At 48.2% G+C, this 25,315-nt stretch overlaps 10 protein-coding genes across 10 annotated transcripts; 5 read left to right on the forward strand and 5 right to left on the reverse strand.

Moving 5' to 3' along the window:
• Positions 1-1,052: 1,052 nt before the first annotated feature.
• Positions 1,053-3,704, reverse strand: EV420DRAFT_671617 (peptide transporter PTR2A). The gene is made up of 15 exons (XM_060483014.1): positions 3,463-3,704; positions 3,379-3,413; positions 3,307-3,330; positions 3,125-3,252; positions 2,884-3,077; positions 2,698-2,834; positions 2,581-2,646; positions 2,188-2,527; positions 1,998-2,134; positions 1,868-1,940; positions 1,765-1,814; positions 1,611-1,702; positions 1,488-1,554; positions 1,351-1,435; positions 1,053-1,295 (listed from the first exon to the last, which is right to left on the reverse strand). The coding sequence occupies exons 1-15, from the start codon at positions 3,620-3,622 to the stop codon at positions 1,111-1,113; spliced, it is 1,773 nt and encodes a 590-aa protein (XP_060337790.1). The 5' UTR covers positions 3,623-3,704; the 3' UTR covers positions 1,053-1,110.
• Positions 3,705-6,166: 2,462 nt separating this feature from the next.
• On the forward strand, positions 6,167-8,975 carry EV420DRAFT_1636227 (Cupredoxin; the record flags this gene model as incomplete). The annotated part of the gene is made up of 15 exons (XM_060476558.1): positions 6,167-6,432; positions 6,482-6,551; positions 6,607-6,690; positions 6,751-6,850; positions 6,909-6,951; positions 7,006-7,176; positions 7,232-7,342; positions 7,394-7,503; positions 7,559-7,690; positions 7,748-7,797; positions 7,848-8,434; positions 8,491-8,512; positions 8,570-8,741; positions 8,792-8,866; positions 8,917-8,975. The coding sequence occupies 15 exons, from the start codon at positions 6,167-6,169 to the stop codon at positions 8,973-8,975; spliced, it is 2,052 nt and encodes a 683-aa protein (XP_060337791.1).
• Positions 8,976-9,375: 400 nt separating this feature from the next.
• On the forward strand, positions 9,376-10,792 carry EV420DRAFT_1636228 (uncharacterized protein; the record flags this gene model as incomplete). The annotated part of the gene is made up of 2 exons (XM_060476559.1): positions 9,376-10,450; positions 10,500-10,792. 2 exons carry the CDS (start codon positions 9,376-9,378, stop codon positions 10,790-10,792), a joined length of 1,368 nt encoding a protein of 455 aa, XP_060337792.1.
• Positions 10,793-12,087: 1,295 nt separating this feature from the next.
• EV420DRAFT_1260329 (phosphatidylserine decarboxylase 1) lies at positions 12,088-13,835 on the reverse strand (the record flags this gene model as incomplete). Its single annotated transcript, XM_060467005.1, has 3 exons — positions 12,088-13,317; positions 13,369-13,544; positions 13,595-13,835. The coding sequence occupies 3 exons, from the start codon at positions 13,833-13,835 to the stop codon at positions 12,088-12,090; spliced, it is 1,647 nt and encodes a 548-aa protein (XP_060337793.1).
• An 858-nt stretch (positions 13,836-14,693) lies between these two features.
• EV420DRAFT_1474568 (tropomyosin) lies at positions 14,694-15,351 on the reverse strand (the record flags this gene model as incomplete). Its single annotated transcript, XM_060469218.1, has 4 exons — positions 14,694-14,765; positions 14,821-14,911; positions 14,970-15,274; positions 15,331-15,351. The coding sequence occupies 4 exons, from the start codon at positions 15,349-15,351 to the stop codon at positions 14,694-14,696; spliced, it is 489 nt and encodes a 162-aa protein (XP_060337794.1).
• Positions 15,352-15,681: 330 nt separating this feature from the next.
• Positions 15,682-17,635, reverse strand: EV420DRAFT_1617323 (uncharacterized protein; the record flags this gene model as incomplete). The annotated part of the gene is made up of 10 exons (XM_060475219.1): positions 15,682-15,792; positions 15,849-15,980; positions 16,107-16,190; positions 16,247-16,336; positions 16,393-16,720; positions 16,779-17,116; positions 17,172-17,328; positions 17,365-17,478; positions 17,534-17,561; positions 17,611-17,635. 10 exons carry the CDS (start codon positions 17,633-17,635, stop codon positions 15,682-15,684), a joined length of 1,407 nt encoding a protein of 468 aa, XP_060337795.1.
• A 159-nt stretch (positions 17,636-17,794) lies between these two features.
• On the forward strand, positions 17,795-19,058 carry EV420DRAFT_1507713 (anticodon-binding protein; the record flags this gene model as incomplete). Its single annotated transcript, XM_060471390.1, has 6 exons — positions 17,795-17,954; positions 18,115-18,387; positions 18,444-18,526; positions 18,573-18,701; positions 18,784-18,830; positions 18,889-19,058. 5 exons carry the CDS (start codon positions 17,795-17,797, stop codon positions 18,826-18,828), a joined length of 690 nt encoding a protein of 229 aa, XP_060337796.1. The 3' UTR covers positions 18,829-18,830; positions 18,889-19,058.
• A 647-nt stretch (positions 19,059-19,705) lies between these two features.
• EV420DRAFT_1617326 (Zinc/iron permease) lies at positions 19,706-21,145 on the forward strand (the record flags this gene model as incomplete). Its single annotated transcript, XM_060475220.1, is given in 11 exon segments — positions 19,706-19,902; positions 19,956-19,986; positions 20,058-20,141; positions 20,198-20,306; positions 20,365-20,417; positions 20,455-20,552; positions 20,607-20,677; positions 20,729-20,797; positions 20,817-20,913; positions 20,933-20,966; positions 21,020-21,145. 11 exon segments carry the CDS (start codon positions 19,706-19,708, stop codon positions 21,143-21,145), a joined length of 969 nt encoding a protein of 322 aa, XP_060337797.1.
• Positions 21,146-22,143: 998 nt separating this feature from the next.
• On the forward strand, positions 22,144-23,381 carry EV420DRAFT_1260314 (glycosyl transferase; the record flags this gene model as incomplete). The annotated part of the gene is made up of 3 exons (XM_060467004.1): positions 22,144-22,471; positions 22,523-22,602; positions 22,653-23,381. 3 exons carry the CDS (start codon positions 22,144-22,146, stop codon positions 23,379-23,381), a joined length of 1,137 nt encoding a protein of 378 aa, XP_060337798.1.
• Positions 23,382-23,468: 87 nt separating this feature from the next.
• EV420DRAFT_672136 (glutathione synthase) lies at positions 23,469-25,315 on the reverse strand. The gene is made up of 5 exons (XM_060483016.1): positions 24,851-25,315; positions 24,663-24,802; positions 24,482-24,613; positions 24,350-24,430; positions 23,469-24,303 (listed from the first exon to the last, which is right to left on the reverse strand). Exons 1-5 carry the CDS (start codon positions 25,226-25,228, stop codon positions 23,556-23,558), a joined length of 1,479 nt encoding a protein of 492 aa, XP_060337799.1. The 5' UTR covers positions 25,229-25,315; the 3' UTR covers positions 23,469-23,555.

Genomic DNA, 25,315 nt, shown 5'->3' on the forward strand with positions numbered 1-25,315 from the left:
GTTCAGCGATAGCATGAATCCGTCTGATTCTTTTAATGAGGCGTGGCCAACTCCAGAAGATATCGATGACGTCCGAGCTGATTGGAGTTCCGACAGGTTTCGACACACTGATGAGATTCCAATGGTCTCCAGAGTCAAGCATAGAATAGTACGTGATCAATGAAACGTGCATCCCAAAAGAAGGTAAAAGCGCTGATGCACACAAGCTAAGAAAAGCGCACTTGATACCTATTCACACCGGAAAAATGAGAATTTTTGGGAAACCAGAATTCGGACAATAAGGTGACGTTTTGGGAGGTCGAATTTGGCAGAGATTTTACATGAAATTTGAATGCTCCCGAAATTCATCTCTGGCGGGTGGCATGGGTTTTGGATCCTCCAAAACGCGACGTTTGTTGGCCCCCAAATTATGCTCCTAAAATGTTGCATTTAGGCTCAAAATTCAGGTTTGCCAAAAATTGTCATCTTCCCGGTGTGATTGTACCATCAAGAAGGCAAGATAAATTTATGAAAGGCAGGTGGAAGTGTGAACTTGAACTTACCTGCAGGAAATTCCCACGCCTTATTACTTTCGCACGTACAACCACCCATATCAAATTGATTTCCTTCGTAGTTGGCACCGAATGCAAAAGGAGCCCTTGTCGAAGGGGGTATATTCTTTCGCCCAATATCATCAGACGAGCATCGTCATGGAGAGTTCAATTGACCGGGAGGCGGTTTATCTTTGTTAATCAGTAAGCGGGATGCGCGTGAGAGACTTATGAAAATATAAGCAGTAAACTCACTCTGGGGAAACCGTGAAACACTAAGTGGGAAATGGTGTCTTAGGCTGTACCCGTACGGATATGTAGCCCAGAACCTGCAACATGCAGAATCTTCATAGCCCGAAGGCAACGGTTTTTGATACCGAAGGAAATATGCCGAGCTCTATCAACTGCATGTTGCTAAATCTTCACACACACAAGGTTTAAGAAACGAAGTGGTAATACAATGATCGTAAAACATTCATCCAACATATACTTCAACGTAAGGTAAGTAATTCTGTAACGTAAACAACCCATGATAATGTCCTGTTGAAATACAGGAACATCTAGAAAATAATCGTATTATCTAGGGTTTTTCATTGGTGATGTGATCCTCGCTCATCATCGTGATGTGGCCTTCATCCATGTTGTTGAGTTCGTCTTCTTCACTATCCAATTTCCGGACACTGAGCCAGAACAGAAGGCCAGCGATACCGGACATGACAGCAAATACACCGTAGTTCCACTCGAGCAAAGGATCAGCAGCCAAAGCTGTCGTTAACTGGATTAACTGGCGGCGTGTAAAGAGAATATGCGCGACACTCACCAACGAAGGCTTCGCTAAGTGCGTAGGCGATTGCTGACATGAATAAAAAGATACTCATCACCAGAGAACGCATATTCTTGGGGGACTGTATACCGACGGTCAACAACCAACCATAAAGCAACAATGGAACAACGAACCTTGGTGAAAGCATATTCAAGGCCGGTAATAGAGGCGAGAATTTCACTGAAGGCGATCAGAACGTAACTTGAGGAGATGTATTTAGTCAAGTGTTTGTGACATGGGAATAGTAGTCCACTCACGAGCCAGTTTGGATCCAAACATTTAGGGGCGACACGAGAGCGTTGCCATCTGCATCCTCACATGTAGACGCGGAATAATGGCAAGGGTTGGTCTAGACGATCATACAGTAGTGTGTGAGCGAACATGTAATGTCGGGTACGCGGTGACAAATACCTTGTAAATGTAATGCTGAACGACCACGGCCCAAATCATCGCAGTAGCAGCTAAGATTTTGTTGAGCACACACCGAAATTGTGTTAGGAATAAGCAAACTGACCAGTGAAGAACCCGCCGGTAATTTTCTTCAAGGCAGTAAAGTTAATTCCGGCACGCTTGAGAGCAGGATATATCTAGAGAATAAAACAAGAATCAATACGCAGTATGTTTCTCAGATGAATCTGACGTACAAACATCTCGCTTATGGGAATAAAGATGATGAGGGCGATGGGGTCCAAATTAGATAACACATCATTAGGTACTCCGTGTGTGGTCATAGTAGCCGCTTGCGATGTCAAATTGTTGTTAATCTGGTTGTAACAGAGCCCTGCGAGTGTCGGATCAGCGTCTATCCACGGTGAGGTTCCAGTGAAGTCTTACAATAGACCGGGAACCAAAGGAATACAGCACAAGCCTTGAACCCACGTCTAACCTCGTCCACCCACTGGTCATCAAAATTCATCCAGTGTGGCTTCGAAGCAACATGTTTGCTCGGTTTGGCATTCTCCCAGAAGTCTGCAGACGTCATATTCTTGTAGGTCCTGACAGGGTTCAAGCTCCAACGGCCCTTCATGGCATAGAACCAAAGGTGCATGACAGTCGCGAAGACGGATCCGGTGGGAGGAGAGCGGATGTACCGGTTGCGCCCGACCCAGAGGATCAGCGGACACAACAAAAATACAGCGGTGGGAAGCGTATAAGCTAGGTAGAATCCGACGTACTAAGAAAGTATGAGCAATCATTGGCTAGTTTGAGAGCCAAGTCCTACGGTACCTTTTCGGCGTAAGCCATACAGATTTGACCGACCAACGCGCCGATATTGATGAACAGATAGAAGTACTTCAGGCAAATGATCAGCGATTGAAACTCGCCAAATGACGTGTTACCAACCATATAGACACTAGACACCGTCATAACGGGATCCACGATCACACGTTCTCCGCTCTTCGTGGTGCTGATAAAGAGCTTGGTACGACGATATTGTTCTGCAACCAGAGGAGAAATGTTGGACTTGAAGAAACCGGTACCTGCATGGAAGTGAGCATTGGTATTAGCTGACGGAATGAAAGCGCTCACCCAAGCCCATGACAATCATAGCGATAGTGAGACAGGCCATTGCGCTCTCCGATTTTTCAATGACACCCGGTACAGCGGAAACGATAAGGATGACATGTCCAATAAAAGCGATAGCCACACCGATACAAATGGTATTGTACCGTCCCAAATGAGCGTCCGCAATGTAGGCTCCGAGAAGAGGAGTACAGTAGCACCTTGGGAAAATTGAGAACGGGGAAACACCGGGATAACTTGAACGTACCAGAACTGATAGAAAGTAGTAAGACCGGTGGAAGCGTTCTGGCCTTTGCCAAGAGCGCCAGACTGACCATCCGCACCTCCGTTACCAAAGCGCGAGCCTGGAGGTAGAGGTTGTTGAATGAAGTTTGTCTAGAAGGAAAGGTTAACCTGGATTTCATGTTAAGTTACGTTCTGATTACGCACGAATACGACACTGCAACCATAAAACTAGAAACCGGATGAGTTATCAGTGCCTGCGACTCCACAAACACTCACCGAGAATCGCTCAGCCAACTCGACAGTGGCGATCACTGCGGGAATATCAGGGCAGATCCGGCATACGGTACAGAAAATACGCACAATATGCGTTCCATGGCAGCTTGTCAGATACCCGTCGCAAGGTTGCGATCTCTTCCTCGGTGGGGAACTCGAGGCCATCATGGATGCCATCTAGTTCATGCTCGACAGAGGATGCGATTTCGGAATTGCGAACCTTCTCGTCGGTGACTTTGTCAGCCATTTTGAATGGACACTCTGTGGGGGCAAGAGCGTTGGAAGGGGGAACTTAGTCTGCACCGGACTTTATATTCGCTTCGCACGTATCAGTTCCGACGTTGCATATGGTCTTCAATGAGAAGACCTTGTGCCACACTGTTATTTTTAGAACGCTTCTTTGATCAGCATTCAGTTGGAATCTTCTATTCCGGTGCGAGACTGCGCCTCGGAACGCAATTTTTGCACCATGATGATGCCTACGGGTCCAAAGTTAAGATACCAGCATAGGTGACCTACAATGGCCTACCACCTGTACCATAGTCGCCACAATGAAGCGTTATCGCGTTCGAATGATCCTGATGATGGTGCTCTTTGATCGGACGTGAGTACCAGGTGCTAACATCCAGGCATAAGGTCACACGAGAAACTAGCTCCATAGAATGTGTGGCCTGCTCGGAATATTTGTCAAGTGGAGGGGGGGCGCAGACAGTCTTGCGTAGGCCACAGTCTGCGATAAGCCGAAAATAAATGGGTATCGGGGTAATGAGATGATATCGAGGACTCGCAGCTCTCTAGTGCGAAAGATAAGACGTGGCACGTGAGATCATTGCCGTTGCACTTGCAACATTTACCCTGAGTGGGAGTTAGGTAAACCGTCCAGTCTTCGACCGCCACAAGAATCTACGCGACAGCCAAGTAACGCTACCCAAGGAGCTCAAGTTCGTCGGAATTCGAGGTTGTAGAAGTCAATCAGGCAAGGTGCATTGATTATCTCCTCCTCATATGTCACAGCAGAATCCGCATGGTAGCACAAGATCCGGTACAGTATCGTGTCCGTTAAAGCCTAATGGGCGACTGTGTGAAGGGAACAAGTCAAATGGCGTTAATGTTATCAGGCCCTAGCCTGGTCCCTGCACCGCCACTACCCCTGACCAATCACTTGATATGGGTTTCGAGTTGAGAGAATTTAGCGCCCTCCTTATTATTAGCCTTATCGCACAATGACCATGCAAGAATATAATATCATCAGCAATATCTAGCTGGTCAATGCTGGAGCGTACTGGTCAGCCCAAGAACTAGGGTGTACTCTTACCATTAACGCCTGTGTCGAGAGCTCTTGGAACGAGTGAGCTTTTCCAGAAAGACTATGTGTCAGAAAGCAAACCGGTGCGGCGTAGGGGGACCGAATCCTTCTGGTCCCTTGACCGTCCTTGAATTCAACTCTATAAAGTCCACTCGGGGTTAATTTCGAATGAATTACGCAAGGTTCCTGGTACAAAGCATCTCATCGAACAAACCAACCACGACATTTAATATTGATAAGGGAGATTGGTGGGACGTCCGAAATGCGCATCTGTTGAATTCTAGCAAATTCTAAGTTGAGACTTTGGGTGTCGTTTGTCGGTGACAGAAAGGTCAGGTCAACATCGGTGTTTCATTGTATATGTTTCACTTCTCCTTGGTCCAGGTACAATCCATATGAATATCTGTGGATATGCATCGATGCCGTTAAGTGTTTACTCCAGTTTCTTTAGCACATACCGCTGTTTTCCGTTCTCTTCGAACATAGGATAAGATCCCGATCATGCTTGGATCAGCCATGAATGCCAAATATCGACACTGCCACCTCCCACCGACTGCGCAGTCCCAGTCTGTATTTCATCATGCGACTGGCCCTAGCAGGCCGCTTTAATTTTCTCGATTCGTACGTTGATTTATGACTCTCGTCACCAAGGTGCGCCTCGATATTTTAGGCCGGGATTTCCACTACAATCAACACGTGTGTACAGGTCGTAACCACAATCGTATCAGGTGCGCGCTACGGACGATCTGGACATCCAATTGCCGTCGTATCTTCTTCGCCGACTTCAAGGCGTCGGATCTCCGCTCCTTTCACGCTTTAAATGAGGGTACCGTTCCAAATTGACATGCAGTGAACAGCTGTACATGTTTCAATCTCGGGGACGTACGTTATCCCGGTACCTATCTGTGCACGCTCAAAATAATGCGGGGTTAAACGACACCGCGTACACCTTCAGAACAGTCAAAGGAGGCGGCTAGAGCTTAAGACGGCTAAACAAATCATTTACAACTCACCACGAGGCGCGTATTAGTCCATTTCATCTGACAGGACCATCGAGCCCACCCTTGCTCCGAATCAGAATGGAACGGGTGTGAAGGTAAGGTAGAGCCTACGGGCACGAACTCGATGCACAGCCTTGTACAGGGTGAATTACCACAACTCTATGCCACCCTCCCGACGAGAAAAAAATAACGCGTTCTCGCTCGCAGCCTGGATCGGATTTGCCGTGCTCGAGATCCACCTGACGGGGATGCTCGATGAAATTGGCCTCAGTCCAGATATTAACTTCCAATCCTGCCATCAAAAAATTTGGTATATGACCTCAGGGTTTGATCTTCGCGCCCAGATCCGAGAAGAAGGCTCGGCGCGATGCATACAAAAGTACACTAACGTTTCACTTCTTCTTTCTCTATAATTATCCCCACTGCTCTCCTCTTAGTCTCTTGTCATTCGTTCACGAACCCCCTCCTCTCGTTTTGAAGGGCTATGAAGTCTTATTCTTCTATTCCCTTTCACCTACTATCTTTCTTTTCCCTTTTCTTGACGCTTTCTCTAGCGCTTCCCCATGATGCACATCAGTATGGGAGTCGTACAAGCGTAGCGCGTTCTGCAGAACTTGATGTCCATGCTGGAGTTGGGAAAACCCTGGGACTCACATACCACATTGGTGGTGGAAAGAACGGCGCCAACTTGGTGCATTATGTTCTGGAAATATCCGAGGGTTATGCCAATCCTGATGGTGCCAAAGAGCGGTATGTTATCCTGGATTCTGTTCGTTTTTTGTGTTGACACGTCGTTTAGCATGGTATATCTGCTCAATGGAAAATTCCCCGCCGACCCGTTAACCATTGACGAGGGCGATGAGGTCGAGGTGTGTGCTTGAGTTAGGCTGCCATGGTCGCGCCTTATTCACTTGTGGAAAATAGTTCGTCGTCATTAACAACACCACCGAGACTTTGACGATGCATTTCCATGGTATCGAGCAAAAAGGTACACCTTGGTCGGATGGCGTAAGTGCTTCTTTGCTGCGAACTATATTTAACGATATCAATATTTCATTGGGCTTCTAGGTACCTGGTGTTACTCAACCTATCATTCAGCCAGGCAACAACTTCACGCACTGTTGGAACGCGACGCAACATGGTTTCTACTTTATTCATTCACATTCTAGTATGTCACGCCATTTAATTTCGAAAAATTTACTGACCCTAACATCTTCTACTTCTAGAATCTCAACAGGACGACGGTATGGCCATGACCCTGTATATCCGGTATGCCGAAAGCCTTTTTTTGAACTTCTTATCTGAATATTACGTTGTATGTAGCCCCGACCGTAAACGGGAGCGACCATTCAGGCAGATATCTGAAGACCCATTGGATCTGTTCCAGATGTATGCGGCTGAGCACCACGCCGAGTCGATTATGATAATGGACTGGCGTCATTTCCCCGAATACGAGATCGGCGAAATATGGAAAGAGGCAAACATTGAACCTCTGTATGCCCTTCTGATTGCCAATTACTCATTAGAGCTAACGGGACCCTGTCCACAGATGTGTTCAATCCATCCTGATCAATGGCAAAGGCTCATCTGTCTGTCCTTCTGCAGATGAGCTAGCGGCTATCGGAACCGCCAGAGGAAATGGCGATCTGACAGCTCAGGGGTGAGTCTGCTTCGTCGGTTCTTTCGTTCATCCATACTTACAGGTCGACAGTTGTCTCTATCTCAACAACAGTATTACCAATCCTCCAGCAGAAGGCTTCGCATTCGAAGCGAATGCAGCCCTTGTGCCTGACGAGCTGTGGTTGACATGCGCCTCTGAAGGTGAGTAGCATTCTATGGAACCCGTAATATCTCATCAACGGTGATGTTTGTACAGGTGTCGATAATCCGTTGTACACCCTCAACGTGGACAACCACAACACTTCCTGGGTGATGCTGAATTTAGTAAACAACGGTGGTCTCTGGGAGGAAGTCTTTTCCATTGATGAGCATCCAATGTATATCATTGGTAGGTATTATCTTGTTTGTATGGAGATGAAGTTGGTTCTGACCGTTCTTGTTTTAGCTGTCGAGGGTGAATACGTGAATACTACAACTCCCGTCTCAGCTGTCTCTGTTCGTGATTCCTCTTCCATTCCTGACTTCTTCTTACCGTGAATAATCAGCTCCATTCCGGTGTCCGAGTTCAAGCCCTGGTCAAACTTACTGGTACACCAGGAGAAGCGTATACCATCCGTGTTGCTGCAAATGTCGCTCCACAGGTAAAAACCGGATATGGAATCCTCCAGTATGCCTCGCCCGACCCTTCTGCTACTCCAACGTTGGTAAAGCCGGCCGCCGGGTACCCAGCTCTTCCCACTTCCACTGCATACATCGATTACTCGAGTGCAGCTTTGACTACTGCTACTGGTGCCGAGTGTAACGCCACCATATTCGACTATACCAGTGACCAAGCTGCACCTTACGTCGCTGATCCCCCTCCGAGTAATGACCAAGTGGCGCATACGTTCTTCCTCAACATGAAGAGGCCTAATGCAACAATTTGGACGGCCAACGGGACTGGTCTGCAGACTGGCGTGTATGAGAATGGCGACCCGCTGATCTGGGATTCCGTGTGGAGGGGTGTCCTCGAGGCAGCGACTGAGAACGTTGGTCCTTACGCTGGATCTTCATTGGTCCTAGCAGACAGTGTTTACGTCGTTCCGGAGGTGGGAAGTGTTGTCGACTTGATATTCATTGTCCATGGAGCAAAGTGAGTATATTCTTTTTCTAATTGTTCTGGTCTGACGATGTCTTGTCTGTTCACAGTCCAGCACATCCCATCCACAAGGTGATATTATATTTCTGCTTCAGTGAAGGTTCCTCGCTCATTAATTTTATTTCACAGCATTTCAACAGGTTTTGGGTCATGGGTCATGGAACTGGCAGCTTCAACTGGACAACTGTGGCCGAGGCAGCTGAAGCAATTCCAGAGCATTTCAACTTTGTTAACCCTCCGAAGAGAGATGGATATAATACCATACCGTCGACTCCAGAGGGAAGCTGGCTAGCACTCAGATGTGAGTCCAACATTCTGTTCTTGAGGAAGCTCGGCTGAAACTTGTCGAAGATGTTGTGCAAAATCCAGGCCCTCAGACTGTGCATTGCCATATCTCACAGCACGCTGCTGGAGGAATGGTTGCTGGTATGTTCGGTTTCTTCTTTCGAGAATATTCAATGACGGTGCTTTCTCAGTGATTTTACAAGCCATGGAACAGCTTGAACTGCCAGAGAAGTATGCAAAGCCGTCTTAAACTTGTTCCGGACTCTTTAAAGTTATCACGCCCTATTATTCATCATTTGGACTTTGGAGTATGCCTGATGCATATTTATTTCATTCGTTAAACATGGACGCTGAACTTCAGCTACTTTTTTATCATATCTTATTGGACTGCGACAAGCATATCTAACGTTGTAGTCATAATATCTAATGTTTTGGGTTCACGAGGGCAATTACCAATTTATCATGTATCTAGTACTACTTAAGTAGTCCATATGGCTAATAATTCAGCATTTTCTTCCGCACGTTGAAGTCAAGATAGACTCGATTTTTATCCAAGGCCTCGATCACTGCACACTGCGCGTCGCGAGGTCGACGTCCGGACCGGTCAACCCATCTTTGTCCTTGCCCATTTCGTCGATGCTGTTGAAATCATGCCTCCAACTAGCGCAGCTCCAGCAGAGAAGAGCTCTTCAGGATGGGCTTTCAATCTCAGAACGTCGAAAGTCAGACATACTGACCGTGACTTGGACGACTCTGGTTCTGATTCTGATTCTTCCTCCGACTCTGGTGTGGACGAGAGCCGTATGCTTGACGATTTGGACATTTCTACGAGAAAGGAGACCGTTGTCTACAAGCCGAACCCGTTCAGCATTGCCAAAATTAACGCGGCTGCTCGCAGCACAAATCGACCGTCTTCGAAGAATGAACCTTCTCGACCTATCAAACCTATGAACGCTAGGAGGAAGACTAATGGGTCGATAGTCGACGGGCTGAAAAAACAGTCAGAGAAAGCAAAGTCCAAGTTTCGAAGGTCTTCTCCTCAAGCCAATGCTACGCCATCTACTGTTCGTCCTTCATCTAGAGACTCCGTGCATGAACATGTCAATACTCCCGTCATTCTGCCGAAATCATCGACCAAGCCTCAAGTACACCCAGACGATACGCATATATACAGTGATATGGCCCCTGGTGCTCCATCTGCCTCAAAAACAACCTCTTTTCCAACAGGGCCTCCAGTCAGTCCCAACGCACTCCCTTCCTCACTACGTCCTTCTCATATACAAGCCGTGGAAACACATATAACTCGCGATCGTCCTTTTAACTCTCATGCTTTATCTCTGCCAGGAGCTTCTCCTACTGATGCTGTTGTTCATGTTCCTTTTCTCGTCGACCAGGATAGCCCTGATGCTCAGGTAAGGGCTCCAGAGTCAATCTATGCTCGTCCTCAGCCTCCTCGCGCCTTTCAAACTCAGCGTCCTATCGCCAGCTACTTCTCCTCTCCCGTTTCGCGGCCAGACATATCATTTTCCCCTACTAACAATGCTTCCTTATCTTCTCCTCTGCCTATTGTTGCTCGTCCAATACGATCAATTGCTCGACCTCAGCCTCAGCCCTTCTTTGCCCCTCGTCGGAACATACTTCAAAGGACACTCGTTAATACGGCACCACATTTTTCTGTCCATGCTTCACCCAAATTACGGCTGTCCAGACCTCTTGCGCCAGCAGGTGACGCTCATACCTTTTTCATGTCGTCTACTCTGACAATGCTCCGAAGTACCTCAGCCATTTCGTCCTCCCACGCCTGTGCCTATTCGCTTGCTGCCTACACCAGCCTCCCCCCTCCTGTGCATAAATGAAGGCCCTCGAAGGCCGGATCCAGAAGGAACTTCGCCCCCTCATTTTGCCTGGAATCCGCCTGCCATTTCCGGTCCTTATGCGAATCCGCAACCCAAGGCACCCGTCTCTAACAAATATGCACGTATCCAGCCACAAAAGGCAACGCATCTCACCATCACCCCCGAGGTCAACTGCCAGACCGAATGCATACAAGTTGTCTATAGATCCTGACGAAGAATGGAGCACTCTTCATAACCGCAAGAAGCGCATGACTAAGTCAGTATTATTATTCATATCCGATGCCCTCGTTTTGCTAACTTACAATTCTTACTAGGGCCGCCGCGACGGAGATGCGCACTGGAGCATTCTCCTTACCGGGTATTTCCGCTCCTGGAAAGAAGTCGGGAATGAGTGCTAGTTCGTCCAAGCGCGTCATCACCTTCTTACCGCCTCCTCTATCATCCACCGGTGATAATACGCCAGTTCACCAGCAGAAGCGCGACGTGCGAGAAAGACCAAGCGGTCACAATCCTTATCCTTCGCCAACTCATTCTACTTTGTCTTCTCGGATACCTGCATATGCTGATGTCACAAGCAGAGAGCCTCGAGCTTCTGACGAGACAACGTCGCCGTCACCCTATCAGCCACTGTCTCCGCCAGCTTCTGATCCACTTGCTTCGGTAGAGTCACCATCTGAAGGAAACTCACGTGTATCTATAGATGTAGAAGGCGTAGCCTCTCGGTATCCTGCAACTAGAATTGACATTCGCCAGGTATCTCTTTTCTTTTGCATGCATTACGAACGCCTCTGATGATCTTTATGCTAGTAGCGGAAGTTGCTTTTTGCGCAAGCTCGTGATATGCTAAATCTTGAGAGTTGTGGGATTATTCATCGTGATGAGGGGAGTAGTGGTGAGATTGCAATCCCCGTATGGACAGGAAATTAAGCCTCCGACAACATTGGTAGTTTTGTTTGAACCGACGTCTCTCAGGGTGTAGTGAAATGAGGGATTGATACTGTACCGAATGTCCAACTTCGCAAACTCTTCCACCGGGTGACATATACATTGTGCCCGGCATTGCAGTATTGGCCACCTAGCGGACCTGGATTGCAGGAGGGATTCACAACCCCGATCCCCTACCATATGCTTAATATGCTCTTCTCCGCCTTCAGTTTGGCGTCACCCGTGCCCAGCCTTAGACCACCGCTCGGAATGACACACTTGCATGGAACTTGCTTCAAGATTTTACATCAGGACTTTAATTCCCTGGCAAATATTCCATATTGGCCCGGATATAGAGAGAAGTCTGTTAGCATGATGTGCAATGAGAGTGATTGTGGATGTCGACAACTTTAGGGAGGGTATCGAGTCGTTGAATCGATACTTCAAGATCTCTTCCACTGATCCATGTTGGCCAGAAACAGATAGACATGATAACGATAACTTCAAATAAATGATGATTGCATATACAAGTTGCAAAGACATGTTGAACGTCCCTATAAAGTAGTTAGTTTAAGGACGTAATTACTTATATAAAACGCGATCGCTCTTACAAAACACAGAAAAACAATAGAGAAGACATCCCCTCAGTCCGATTTCACTTTGACCTACATCTCCAAGTCTCTGGCCTACCTTTACCTTCTGGCCAGCTTCCACCGCAAATTCGAAGTCATCAGGAGCTTCAAAAATCAATACGATGGTGCTCCCAAGACAAAACCCGCCCATCTCCTGAGCCGCAACTAATGGTTGCCCATTCAATAAACTGGACGCAGCAGAGTACACGGCTTCTGTGTACGTCCCCGGAGGCGGCTTCCTACCTCTCAGATTCGTTCTCAGCTCGGCATCAAAGTTCACCTTGATGCTACCAACATTCGTAGCACCAACCGGAACCATCCCAAAGAACCCGTATTTCCATCGGCCAAGCAAGGCCACTCGCTCGTTCAGAACAAACAGGTTTTCCAGTCTCTTGGCCATCCACGGCGAAACAGAGAACAGCTCTCCGACAAAATGCCGTCGTTTCTCGACTACCCAGGCTGTGGGACTATGGAATCGATGATAGTCGCCTGGAGCTAGGTAGATCACGGAGAAGTACAGCGAGTTTCCAGGACGAGCGATCATGCTAGGTCTGCGCCCCAAGGTAGGTTTAATACCCATCTCGAGTGCGACGGAAGCGTCATGAACAAGAGTGTTCTGGTTGGGCTCCACGACAGATGCGTCAACCTGGTCTCCGAACTTCTTTGGACGATCGTTGTTCTCCGAAGTTGGAGTGGCTGATCCAGAGGTAGAGGATGATCCGATAAGCTTGTCAAGACTGTATTCTATGCCGTTGACATTGGCGAATTCGTGATCATCTACGACAGGCATATTATGGTGTGCGACGACGGCGACAGAAGGGGGAGGCGTTCCTGGGCGCTCAACACCCAGTAGCGCGTCCAGGGAATACGTGATACCCTTGACCTGTTCTATACGGAGGTCCTGGATAGTGCCGAAATGCAGGATCTTCCCGTCAGCAGGGCTGACAAGAATCGCGTCATCAACCGGCCGTGCGCCGTCCTTCAGCTTGCGATAGAAGAAATCACCAAGAGACGGATACGCCGCCAGGTCGGCAGGTTCAATTTCATCAAGATTGCAGCCAAAGGCCAGGGCGTAGATACGGAAACCATACGGACGGAACCAGACTGGGAGCTGGAGGGAGTTCACGTATCCCCATAAGCGTGACATATTGCGGAGCGGCAGGGCACCAAGGACATGTACCTAGATATTTGCTCGAACGTGTCATTACAGAAAAGGGATAAAGCTACTCACATGCCATGGGCCTTTCAATCTGATGACTTCAACTCCATGTTCATCCACTTCAACTTCCCCACCCGCCCGTCTTGATTTTTTCCGGTATTGAATGGCGACCAAAAGAAGGGCACCGACAGCGATTGGCAACGGATACCATTTCGTCGGCGTATTTGTCCATGCAGCGACAAGCTTTTCTACATAGGCGGTCAGACCGAGACGTACGTCAATTCAGATGACGACGCACGGTACAATGGCGTCGACTCGGACTCTGACCCCGTCCCTCCAAACTTAGTAGAGTACGCCCTCCGGAAACCCTGGCTCTGGGTTCTCACCGTCTTGAGCAGCGTTCGTGTCTTGTTTGTGCTATGGACCCAGCACTTTGCGAAGGCTGACGAAGCAGTAGCCGAAGAGACATTGAGCACCTTGGTGGCAGCATAGAGCGGTTTCTTCCCCTTGACGAGTATACTTTTCCTAGAAAACAGCATGAATCGCTGTTAATGGTGAGGAAGCGTGAACTGTACGATGCTTGGTGGTCGTACGACCCTGAGAGGCGCCGAAGGATCCAATTTGCGGGCCGCATGGCGTGATAATATTTATGCGCAGCCGTGATTTACGCGTAGGGCATTAAGGAGGCGCGACCGTGACGACTACAATGGTAGAGCTGGGACAAAGAAAAAGTAATTCCAGATGGTAGACTTGGAAAGAAAATGGCGATCCTGTACTTGCCAGGATTTTTGTTAAAGACTAGAACTTCCAACTTCGGAGCTTCCCGAATGTCATGATGTCAGAGTCAACAATGGTAACTTTAAGGTAACTTCCTCAAACACAACTCATTATATGGTAGAGAATTAATGTGCACCTTCCTTATGCCGCGGAATCAATACTTCAACGTTCAACGTTCAATCCGTAAGGGTACACCGTATTAAACTTTAAGAATATATTTAAAGACAAGGACGACGTCGCCGAATGTCGGCCGGTTTGACACTGCCAGACGCAAACGAAGTTTCGAAGCAGGAAGCTCGACCTCTGAACATACCTGTCGTGTTCGGACCCAATCTTTCTGTCAGAACCAAAGTCGTGTTGGTGAGGTTTTGAAGCTGAGCTTGAGTGTATGGCTTCAGGCTGTGTCTTACACTTATATCAATAGCACCTCATCGGAAGCTCGTTTGAGTTTGCAACGCCAGATAAATTTCCGTTAATCGTTATTGCATTCGTGAATTGAAGTAGAGTATGCCAAACGCGCCAGTACGAAAGAAAGAAATAAAACGCTCCTGCGCGTAATGTGTGCTGTACAAATGACAAGAGCAGATAAGGGGGGGTGGTGGGTACGGGCGACAATCCAATTAGAGCCCTTCCATAGTCTGAAGGAGTTCGTCGAGCTCCTTCTTCGACGCATTGTACTTTGCCTGGGCTTCCTAGATGGCAATCAGCAATGTCTCGCAAGGAAGGGAATGATAAATATATACGCACTTCCCACCTCTTCTCCCACATATCGCGCTCCTGCTCGACCCTTCCGACCTGGCGCTCAAAGTGCTCTGCTTTCACATCGACCTGGCGCAACCTAATCGCAAGTGATCAGTAACCCATTATGTGCGATGGGGCTAACGATTAAGACTCACTTCTCGACGGTATCCTTGACGTTCTTCTCCGCGACATCGAGCTCCTCTTCGAGCAGCTGTATCTTCCTCAGTAGACTGTCGTTCGTCGACTTGGAATGTTCGCCCTCCTCCTGAGCCACCTTGTACTCTTGAACCTTGGTTTCGGCTTTCTCCAGATCCGCGTCCAGCAACGCAAGCTTGTGCTGTAAAGACGTAATCTCTTGGTCCTTCTCAAGGAGAAGCTGTTCGTATTTCTTATTCTTCGCTTCGGCCTCCTCTGCGCGAGTGACAGCATTGTCTGCCTCCAAGCGAAGGTTGTTCATTTTCTGTATGTTACAAAGGCGTCAGATGAAATCGGCACAGTGAATAGACAACAACTGACCTCTCGAATCTTGTCAGCCATGGTGGATGGATGCGGTAGCGGTGAACGATAGGTAGATGGGTGATACTGTTCAAGTTGGGCAAGGGCTCCTGCTTATAAGCGGTGTTGTCTCACGTGCCTGCGCGTCCCGGCTGAAAGTGGCATTTTGCGCGCATTCACATTCCTATACTGGTAGCGTACGCAAAGAAAAGCTCAACGACATACTAGACTAGGTAAAACTGTATACACACACACACACACACATATCTACTTGCGATAACTTGGACTATTGAATGCTTCCAAAATCAAGATACAGAATAAGATGTACTTCAAGCCTCTTCGTTCTTTCAGCTGCGCAAGCAACCGACAGCGTCATGATGGTGTTTCCGCATCGGAGCCTGACGCTTCTTCTTCTTCATCGTCATCATCATCGTACTCTTCGTCATCGTCGTCTTCGCCAGCTTCGTCCATTGATTCTTTGAGCTAGGAAGATAATCAGACTCCCAAGTACACACTGCGACCAAAAATGAGAACTCTACCATTTCAATAAGCTCATGGCATTCATTAAGATGAGCCATAACAATACCCTGACCCTCGGGGATTGAACCATCGATACCTATGAATTTTCCGTCCTTTCTCCTTGATTCGATTTGATGAAGAGCTAGTTGATACTGGACCATCGAAAAGAAGACACAGAAGGACAGGATCGTAAGTAAGCGAGTCCACGGATGTCAAGTTCTCACACAAGGTGGATAGAGAGGGCATTTCGGTTGGTAGGAAATGAAAGAACTACGCACAGGGTAAAGTTCGCGTGGGCTCCATGGGCCCCCGTATTTCAGCACTTCGTTTAAGCATTTCTTGACGGTGTTCAGCTTGTTGGCCTACATCCACGATCCGTGAGTGCCTCTTTGCAGTACCAAAGCATCAAGACACCCACGATAGGCATAAGCTCTTCCGAAACGGGCTCGCTGGACGACAGCAGCCGATATATGAGCCCGTAACATCGGCGCAACAGATATAACAGCACCTGCGCAGATACACATGCTGAGAGTTCTTTCGGTGATAATAAAATAAGATGCCTACGTATTGACCGTTCGGTCGATTACCCTCTGAATCCGTGAATTTTCCGTCGATCCTCATCTTATCGATTTCCTGTAGACTTAGCGAGTAGTTCCATAAATCGGTCTCTCGTAAACTCCATCGATGTGTCAGGACGAGATCCTCTAGCTCCTTCCTGATCTCGCTCAGACGATCGTAGATTGGCTTCAGCGATTCCGGGACATTCTTGGACTCTTCGGTTGCCTTGATTTCCTGTGCGATTTCAAAGCAATTTTCGAGCAGCGAAGAACAATTTGCTTGTGAGGACGGAACGTTGCCTCCGGGTCCAAGGAATCGTCCTTCCACGCGTTTCCTAAGTATGATAATAATTGTATGAGTAATTGCCACTTCATTAAGGGAAGACACTCAACGAATCAATTTTTCGAAGTTCTTCCATTATTGGTTTCAATTCAGCTTTATGAGAGCCTTCCCTGGAGCCAAGTGCCACGAGCTTTCGTCGTAGGTTGACAAGCTTCTCGTGGACAGGGACGAGCTCGTCGGACAGCACCGCGAGACCGTCTTGTAAATCTCGGACGATACCATCGCATTCGCCGAGTTGTCGTTCAAGCAGTTTCGTCAGTGCCTCCGGATGCTTTCCGGCGGAAGCGTCTCGCTGGACTATTTGGCGAAGATCGCTGAGGCGTCGTTGAAATGGGGCAAGGTCTGACTCGTTGTATACCGCGGACTCGGTCATATGGTTTAGAATTTGCTACAGGTATATAATTAGATCGTACGAAGGGTAGATAGAGATCTTTAATACTCACTCGCATGGATGCAAGCTGGGAATAGATTGCTGGAGTGTCTCTCGTCTTGCCTATGGTAAGGTAGAACAGAGAGAGAAGGGTGAAGACGTCTGCAAGGGTGGTATCGAGGCGATTATTATAGGTATCGTTGTCATTGCGGACATCATTAAGCTGGTCACTTTATGAATGGTTTCGATGAGCCTTTTCCATGCACCACGGGGAAATGAACGCACCTTGCTTGACCACGGCCTGATACAAAGAATTCACGTCCGAAGGCTTGATGAATCCGGCCCGGTTCTTCTTCAGCGCTGTCAGTCTATTTCGAATGCTGCAATTTTGCCGTTGGGCGGACAGTCAGATGATGTCAAAAAGAAAGAGCGCACTTGATGACTGATTCGAGTATAGGCAATTCTGTACGAAGAATGAGTAAAGAAGCTGGGTGGAGTAGCTCAATGCATACCTTCCTGTGGTACTTGAGCAGACATTGGCCTAGTGTGGGTAGCCTCGTGAAAGACAGCTTCAAGGATGGAGGTAAAGAGTAAAAGTCTCATGCCCAGTGACCTCATCGCTATCGGGAAGCAAATTCCCACGGTCATTTACAGTTCACTTCTCACCAAAAGTATTATTGTCGTTCTTCCTCCACCATGCCACCTTCACGCTTCGAGCCCAATTCCATCAAAAACAAGATAAAACGAGAAGAGATTGCAAGGAAATCGAAAAAGGCGAAGGGCCAGCAGAAATTGCAGAAACGGCTAGCACAGGCCAAGCTTGAAGCTAACGATCCCGCAGCCAAGAAAGTCAGTAGTCAGGTAAATTTTAAGGAATCCAGAGGCTGAAAACATTTAACAGAAGCGTCTCGCTGAAAATGTGCCACGTACACTGGACAACACCCGAGAATTCGACCCTTCCTACCTCACCGCTGACCCTTCGCAGGAAGAGGCCTCAGGCTCTTCAGCACCTGGAGAATCCGCGGTGGACATCGCCAACGACCCCTTTGCCGACTACTTTACGTCCACTGACGACCCCTCGATCCCACCCAAAGTCCTCATTACGACCTCACCCAAAGCGTCCAAGTCGACGTACGACTTTTGTGACGAAATCGTCGGTGTGTTTCCCGGTGCCGAGTTCATACGGAGAAAGAAAGGCAAGGGGTTCGAGCTTGGACGGATAGCGGGATGGGCCGCTGGAAGGGGGTACAAGCATATGTGTGTCGTTAACGAGGATATGAAAAAGCCGAGTGCGTTCTGCCCGCTGATGAATTGACTAACTTGCCTGAATGGATCGTACGTGCAGATGCCATCACATTGATACACCTACCAAGTGGCCCGACGGCATATTTTAAGCTAACCTCAATCGAGTTAACGAAACAAATATATGTATGCGCTTTGATTCTGTTAGCTTCAGGTTCCTGACATTTTTTAGGGCCATGCGCGGGCGACTTCCCATTTCCCTGAATTAGTTCTCAATAACTTTGTAACACGACTGGGCCATACAGTTGGTCGACTGTTCCAGACGTTGTTCCCTCCCATGCCGGAATTTGAAGGTCGACAGGTAAGTCACCCTTCACAATCAACGCGACTTTCTGTTCTTTCGGCGTCACCGGTATGTCGTCCTTGTTAAAAATATATCCAAGTTAATTTTGCGTTCAGTTATGCCTTCCGATCTACGGAGAAGGTAGCACTGCAAGAGATAGGACCGAGATTTACGCTCAAGTTACGTTCATTGAGAAAAGGAATACCTGCTGTGCAGAGGTTTGGGGAGGCACCGAAAGGATTAGAGTTTGACAACGGAGTTTCCGGAGACGAACGAGACCAGAACAGTGCTAGTAGTGCTAGTGTTGAGGAGGCCAAAGATGAACCTGAGAAGGTTGTTCCACCAAAACAAGATGAGTACCTGTGGGCTTGGAAGGTCAGTGAAGAGACGTCTTGAAGTATTTACGCGCTGACTCAAGAATCCAGCCCGAGCTGGAGACAAGTCGACGGACGTTTTTCCTGTAGCTGCCGGTAAGTACCTGTATGGGTTTTGACGGTGGCGTTGCCGATATACCTTCACAGTCGCCATCAAGCCCTGTGTAAATGTGGACGGTTGTGGCGTACTTATTCTCGATATTAGATATATTTTGAGCTTAGCTTGAGCGTTGTGTCTACCTTTGAGTATCCTGTCAGTGTCGCATCCATGTAGTTTCTTACAATTTCGCCAGCCAGACGGTGGCAAGAAATCTTATCTGGCGTACATATGTCGTTGGTATGTACCGCATCGGCTAGTACCAATGTGATTTTGCGCGGATAACTGGCTAGGTCCGTGACCGAGAGGGTACTCGCACGTGATCTGCAGCCAATAATAAGGGACGTATACCACCTGTCGCGGCTTGGCGCCCGGATTTGAAGTTGATCAAGAGGACCTTCCAAGTCGTCATCACCAGGTCCACATGCAAAAAACAGTGTCGCAGTTTTGCCTCGTTTAGACATAAAAGTCCTACTCCCTACCCCGTGCTGCTCTCCAGTGACTTCCAGTACGATAGTCCTGTTCAAGTCTTTTCTCTCGAATTCGACATAATGTCAACCGCGATGCACATCTTACCCAGAGCAGACGACGGGGAGCTCAATTGCGGCTCTGGTGGCGGCGCCGACTCTTATTTTGGTTTACGTGTAGCGGCGATCTTTATAATTTTAGTGGGTTCGAGCTTTGGTGCATTGTTCCCTGTCCTAGCAAGAAGGTCTTCTTGGTTACATGTGCCGACAGCCGTGTTTGAGTGCGTCTTTTGTGCTGCTATTTTAGGTGATCTATCATTAATCGACTGTGCAGCTTCGCAAAATATTTTGGAAGCGGTGTCATTGTACGGACTGTCATCGTTGCTACCAGACGTAACAAACGAACTGACTCTCCTTTTTTTTCTTTTCCTTCTAGATCGCAACCGCTTTTATCCATCTATTATCACCTGCACTTGACGCCCTCTCTTCTGAGTGTCTTGCAGAAGGATGGCAAGTTTATGTCGGTCTTCCCTATCGTTTCCTTCCCACTCCACACCCTGACTATTCCTATACCAGCCCTATGCACTTGCATTGTGCATGCTCAGCATCTTCCTCATCTTTATCGTCGAACTCATTGCCTTCCGATGGGGGACGAAAAAACTAGCAGAGATCGGCATGAGGCATGGTAAGCTACCTTCCATTCCACACCCCGCCAACGTCCATCACCTCGTTTCTCCTTCTAGATGCACACGGACACCTCGCGGGTAGCCATGCCGCACATGGACCAGAAGGCAACGTCGATGAATCGAAATCAAAAATCAGCGACAGCGAAGTCGACGTCGAGAATCAACATGAACATCGCAGTCCTGGATTCCGCACTAACGCAGATCATTGGTGTTGCCATCCTTGAATTTGGTGTCGCTTTGCATAGGTATGATTTGCCACGTCATTACAGTCTTCATGCTCCTCATTCCTTCTCGAAAAGTATACTGATTGGTTTGACGCTTGCCGTCGATGAAGATTTTAAGGTCCTCTTCGTCGTCCTGGTCTTCCATCGTAAGGGCCTTTTTATATACCGCCTACTCTTTCCTAATGCATAATTTGAAGAAACGTTCGAAGGACTAGGTATAGGCTCCCGACTCGCCTACATGGACCTTACCGCCCAAGTATCACTGGGTACCTTTTGCTGGAGCAGCGCTATACGGATTGACGACACCCATTGGAATCGCAGCCGGCCTGGGTGTCCGTACCACCTATAATCCTGGTAGCACCTACTGCATCCATCGTCAGCGGTGTTCTGGATGCGTTCAGCTCTGGCATCTTGATCTACACGGGTCTGGTTGAAGTAAGTGTTGCTTCACCTCTTGGAAAGCTTTTATTGACTGGATCATCTTACAGTTGCTCGCTCATGAATTCCTGTTTAACAAGGAAATGATGACCAGCTCAAACGGCCGGTTAGCGTATGCGATCGCATGCATGCTAGCTGGCTGTGCGCTTATGGCACTCTTGGGTAGATGGGCTTGATGGCTATAGAGCTTGCGGTTCTATCTTATTTCATCCAGTATTATTTTTGACTGTTGGAGCGCATACTATACTGTACGACTGTCGTTATATGATAAGAACTACATGCATACTTGATTTTGAAAGGTAGAGAACACCTTGCACCCTTTCGCGATGTAACTGTGTACATTAGAAACCAATCAAACTGCTTGATATCTATGTCTGTAGAGATGGCATGAACAGTACCTATCATATATAGTTATCTCTACTGTACGCTCTCTATTGTCCCGTTTCTTGCACAAGTACCAGCGACGCCCATTGGCACGCCTTCGGTCAGACCGTATACCTCTTCCTTGAACTATTTGAAGAAGCCTTAGCTTGTAAAACCTGATGATCCATAAATCCCCTCGAACCCGGTGTTACCTTGAGACGAATCTCTGAGCGTTGGTTGAAACGAGTTCGTAGATGGAGCTAGAAATATATCAAGCTAAAGCGAAGGGCCTAAAATCGCAAGTTCACGGCAGAGAAACATTCTCTAAGTAGCATAGGATCATGGATACATTTTCCCTTGTAGAGGCGAATCGGCAGGAGTACTTTTGGCACAGCTGGAGAGCAACAATCGTAAGAAAGGCAGGCGTCAGATAAACTGTGCTCTCTATAGTCATTCAAAAGGCTCAGTGGTACCTGTTGATGATAATACAAGCATACACGATTCGTCTCACTGAATTGAGGAAGTGCAGGTACCGCGAATAAATTGAGACAGAAAATCTCGGCCGCGGTACATTCGATCGGCATAATTTTTTTGCCTGGCAGCTTGACGCGCGACGCGAAATTTCAGGAGCTAGATACATATTTTATCGATACAATTGCTTGCCTCTCTGTTCGTACAAACGAAGGCCATTTCCGAGTATGTCGGTGCGCGTGATGGTCAAGAGGAAAACTAAAAATAATGTGACCGTTGCCAACACATGATGCAGGCTCGTCATGATGGCCTTGACTCACTTCCTTTCCAGTGCTTCACCATGACACAATCCTGGAAGCCACCCCAGACGGCGTCGAGCTCGAAGGAAACATACACGGAAGAGTCCTTCAGGCCATTACTGAACAAGCTGGTGCAGACACCCGAGTACTTTACTCCAGATGATCTCAAGAAGGCGCTTAACCATCTGTTCACCCCCGACGTCCTCCAACCCGTACAAATCGGAGCGTTTCTCAGTGCATTACACATACATCGGGTGGAGAGACGGCCAGAGTCTCTTGCGGCAGCTGCATCGGTGTTGCGGGAGAAGGCGCTGAAGGCTGCAGTGCAAGATACGGAGAATGACTTTGTCGTCGACATTGTTGGAACAGGTGCGACTCGCCGACCTTTTACTCGCACCACATACTCATTTTAACATAAAGGCGGGGATGGATACAACCTTTTCAATGTTAGCACAACGGCAGGGATCGTTGCAGCTGGTGCTGGGGCCCGAGTCATCAAGGTATTGTTTTTACTTTCTTGTCTTGCGACCGCCCTCAAACTTTCGTCTAGCACGGTAGTCGCGCATCAACCTCATCGTCAGGTGCAGCAGACCTTCTCGAGGCCCTGGATTGCCTTTTCGTTGCCCCAACACCAGGAACACCTATGCCCATTCCTCGTGTTCCATTCACCTTCATTCTCGCGCCCCATTATCATCCCGAATTAGGCTATATAACACCGTACCGAAAGGCTCTTCCTTTTAGGACCATGTTTAACATCCTCGGGCCCTTGATTAACCCGGCAAACCCGCGAGGAATGGTACTTGGCGTCGCAGAGCCCGAGATCGGTCCAACGTTCGCTCAGTCACTTCGTGATGGTGGCGTTGAGCGTGCTTTAGTTGTTTGTGGCTACGAAAAGCTGGATGAGATCAGCTGTGCGGGGCCGACGTATGCTTGGGAGCTGAAAGATGGTGTGGTTACTGAGTTGACGCTGCATCCGGAGCTCTTTGGATTGGATGTGCATCCACTGTCCACTGTCGCGGGTGGTAGCCCTCAAGAAAACGCCGATACCTTCAAGAGGTTACTCAATTCTGGTGGAAACATCCCAGAGGATTTGACGCCAGTTTTGCACTTCGTTCAGCTGAACGCAGCAGCGTTATTGGTAGTTGCTGGATTGGCAAGTGACTTTGAGGAGGGAGCAAAAATGGCGCTCGAGAGCATCACTTCAGGAAATGCCTGGAAAGTTCTCGAAACATTCAGAGAGGCAGGAAGAACCGCATCGGCAAAGGTAGTTAAAATTTAATGTTATGGTAACTGCCCCAAATGTATCGTGTAGAAGGTAGACTGGCCAATAGGCTTATTGTACTAAATTACCACTATCACAGACGCGAATTTCAAGGACGTCAACGCGCACATAAAGGTACTTATTCATTATTTCTAGGACTGCAGGAGCGTCGGTAAGAATCCATGCATCACTTCAGTCATCGACCAAAAGCAATGAATCCAAGACAGAAAATCCAGTTGCAACACCGCCCTCATTGCTATCTTTGCCTTTGGTCCTGACCAACCATCCGACCTGCTTCTCTTCTACAATCTTCTTGTTCCCAAACAAGGACCACCCAAAGATCCCCAATTCGCTGACTACCTCCGTCTTCACGCTTCCCGTCAATTCAGCCCGCACTAAGTAGCTTTTCACGCCCTCCGGCGGTACGATCAACTCCATGGCAATCCATGCCTGACTTTCCTCTGTAGACAGGGTATCCAAAAATGGGGGAATAGACTCCTTGTAGACGTTGTTACCGCCGCCTTCTCGTTGGGGTTTCAATACCAACCCCGCCGATCTCTCCCTGGCCTTCTGTATCCCATCCGGCTCATCAAGACCCCACATTCCCATCCAGCTTGCACGCAGCTCTTCGAGTTGCTCCACCGTGAAGTCTTCGCCAAGGAAGCGCTCCAATATGCCTGGTTGTGCGAGAACCTGTTGCACCTTCTTTCCACCTGCAAGCTGCAGAGGGATCGAAGGGCAGTTGATTGCTTTGGAACGTTCGAGGAGGAAGCGGGTCTCAAAATGCGATCGAGTTGGGTAATCTGTCGGGGTATAGCCTGCGCGGAAGTAGACGGTCGAGATCTCAATGGAAGAGACGAGTAAAGCAGATGTTGAAGGGTCAATCGAGGCTGACGACGCTAGTTCGTCGAAGGTTTGGCGGATGACGTGAATTGAATGCCTATGGAACGATTAGTGACAAGTAAAATGATGTGAGAGTGACAGACCTTTCTAGCAGTTCGTATTCGAGCCATCTTTGGTCAAAGACGTTTCGCTCGCCTGGCTGAACGACGAATAGGATTTGAGAACTAAAATTTTGGGTCAAAGGAGTTTGGTAGGAAAGCATCGAAAGCGATTACCCAGGGATATTGTACGCGGCATGCGCGGCTGCTAGGCCCTCAACCAGACCGGCAGTGGTCTGATTTGGAGAGAAATTCTCTGCTTTCAGCCACGTAGAAGCATTGAAATAATCTGTTAAAGAATAAAGATGGCTTTCTACTATGAGAAGGGTGTGGGCTTTAAATATTGAACACGGCTTACCGGTGCAGATTGGCAACTCGCTCAGATAAAGTCCCAAACGACGATGATATCGTATTGAATTCGACTTGCCTCAGAGCCAGTTTGTCTGAATCCGATGCGTGTAAAAGATAATCGGATCTGAATAGGCCTAGGTGCAAGGGCTTAAAGGCCTTGAAATCAACAGACTCGCAAGGAGAAATTCAGCATACCTGTACTGCACCACCTCGATCCCGAATTTCCTTCCATCCGGACCAAAGCTGACCAGTAAATGTGTCGACCTTTCCAACGCCGCGCTCAGTCCCCATTATTTCGTCTAAAAAGTCCTCATCCATGGCGATACGGGAATACAAGACATTGTACGTGGACTGGATTCTCTGTGCAAAGTTGAAGAGACGTCTAGGAAATGGTGAAGGAAGAAGGGATAATGGTGCATGTATCGCTGATGTTGGAAGTCGTGGAGGCTGCACAGAGAGATACAGAAGGCCATGGGACAGTGCATAGGTCGACGCCTGCAAATGCAATGCCTCTAGTTGGCTGTCGGTCAGCGCAGGGGGCCATTCCGAGAATTTGAAGGTCACATCCGCCATTTGGGCACTTGTACGTCGGAATAGCTGGGAACTCTAACAGGACTCTCAGTGCTCGCCTCCTGACATCGACGAGGCTCAGGTAAGATA

This window comes from Desarmillaria tabescens, assembly GCF_030435595.1.
Source record: "Desarmillaria tabescens strain CCBAS 213 chromosome Unknown EV420scaffold_3, whole genome shotgun sequence".
NCBI classification, from domain to species: Eukaryota; Fungi; Basidiomycota; class Agaricomycetes; order Agaricales; family Physalacriaceae; genus Desarmillaria; species Desarmillaria tabescens.

Bases quoted from the DNA above. Each gene is read 5' to 3' on its own strand.
- EV420DRAFT_672136 (XM_060483016.1), bottom strand. From the start codon at position 25,228: ATGGCGGATGTGACCTTCAAATTCTCGGAATGGCCCCCTGCGCTGACC. The intron at 24,803-24,850 runs GTATGCTGAATT...AAGGCCTTTAAG, and splicing joins ATCGAGGTGGTGCAGTACAG to CCCTTGCACCTAGGCCTATT. The intron at 24,304-24,349 runs GTCTGTCACTCT...ATCGTTCCATAG, and splicing joins GAATACGAACTGCTAGAAAG to GCATTCAATTCACGTCATCC.
- EV420DRAFT_671617 (XM_060483014.1), bottom strand. From the start codon at position 3,622: ATGGCTGACAAAGTCACCGACGAGAAGGTTCGCAATTCCGAAATCGCA. The intron at 3,078-3,124 runs GTACGTTCAAGT...AATTTTCCCAAG, and splicing joins ACTACTTTCTATCAGTTCTG to GTGCTACTGTACTCCTCTTC. The intron at 2,647-2,697 runs GTTGGTAACACG...ATTTGCCTGAAG, and splicing joins CGGTGTCTAGTGTCTATATG to TACTTCTATCTGTTCATCAA.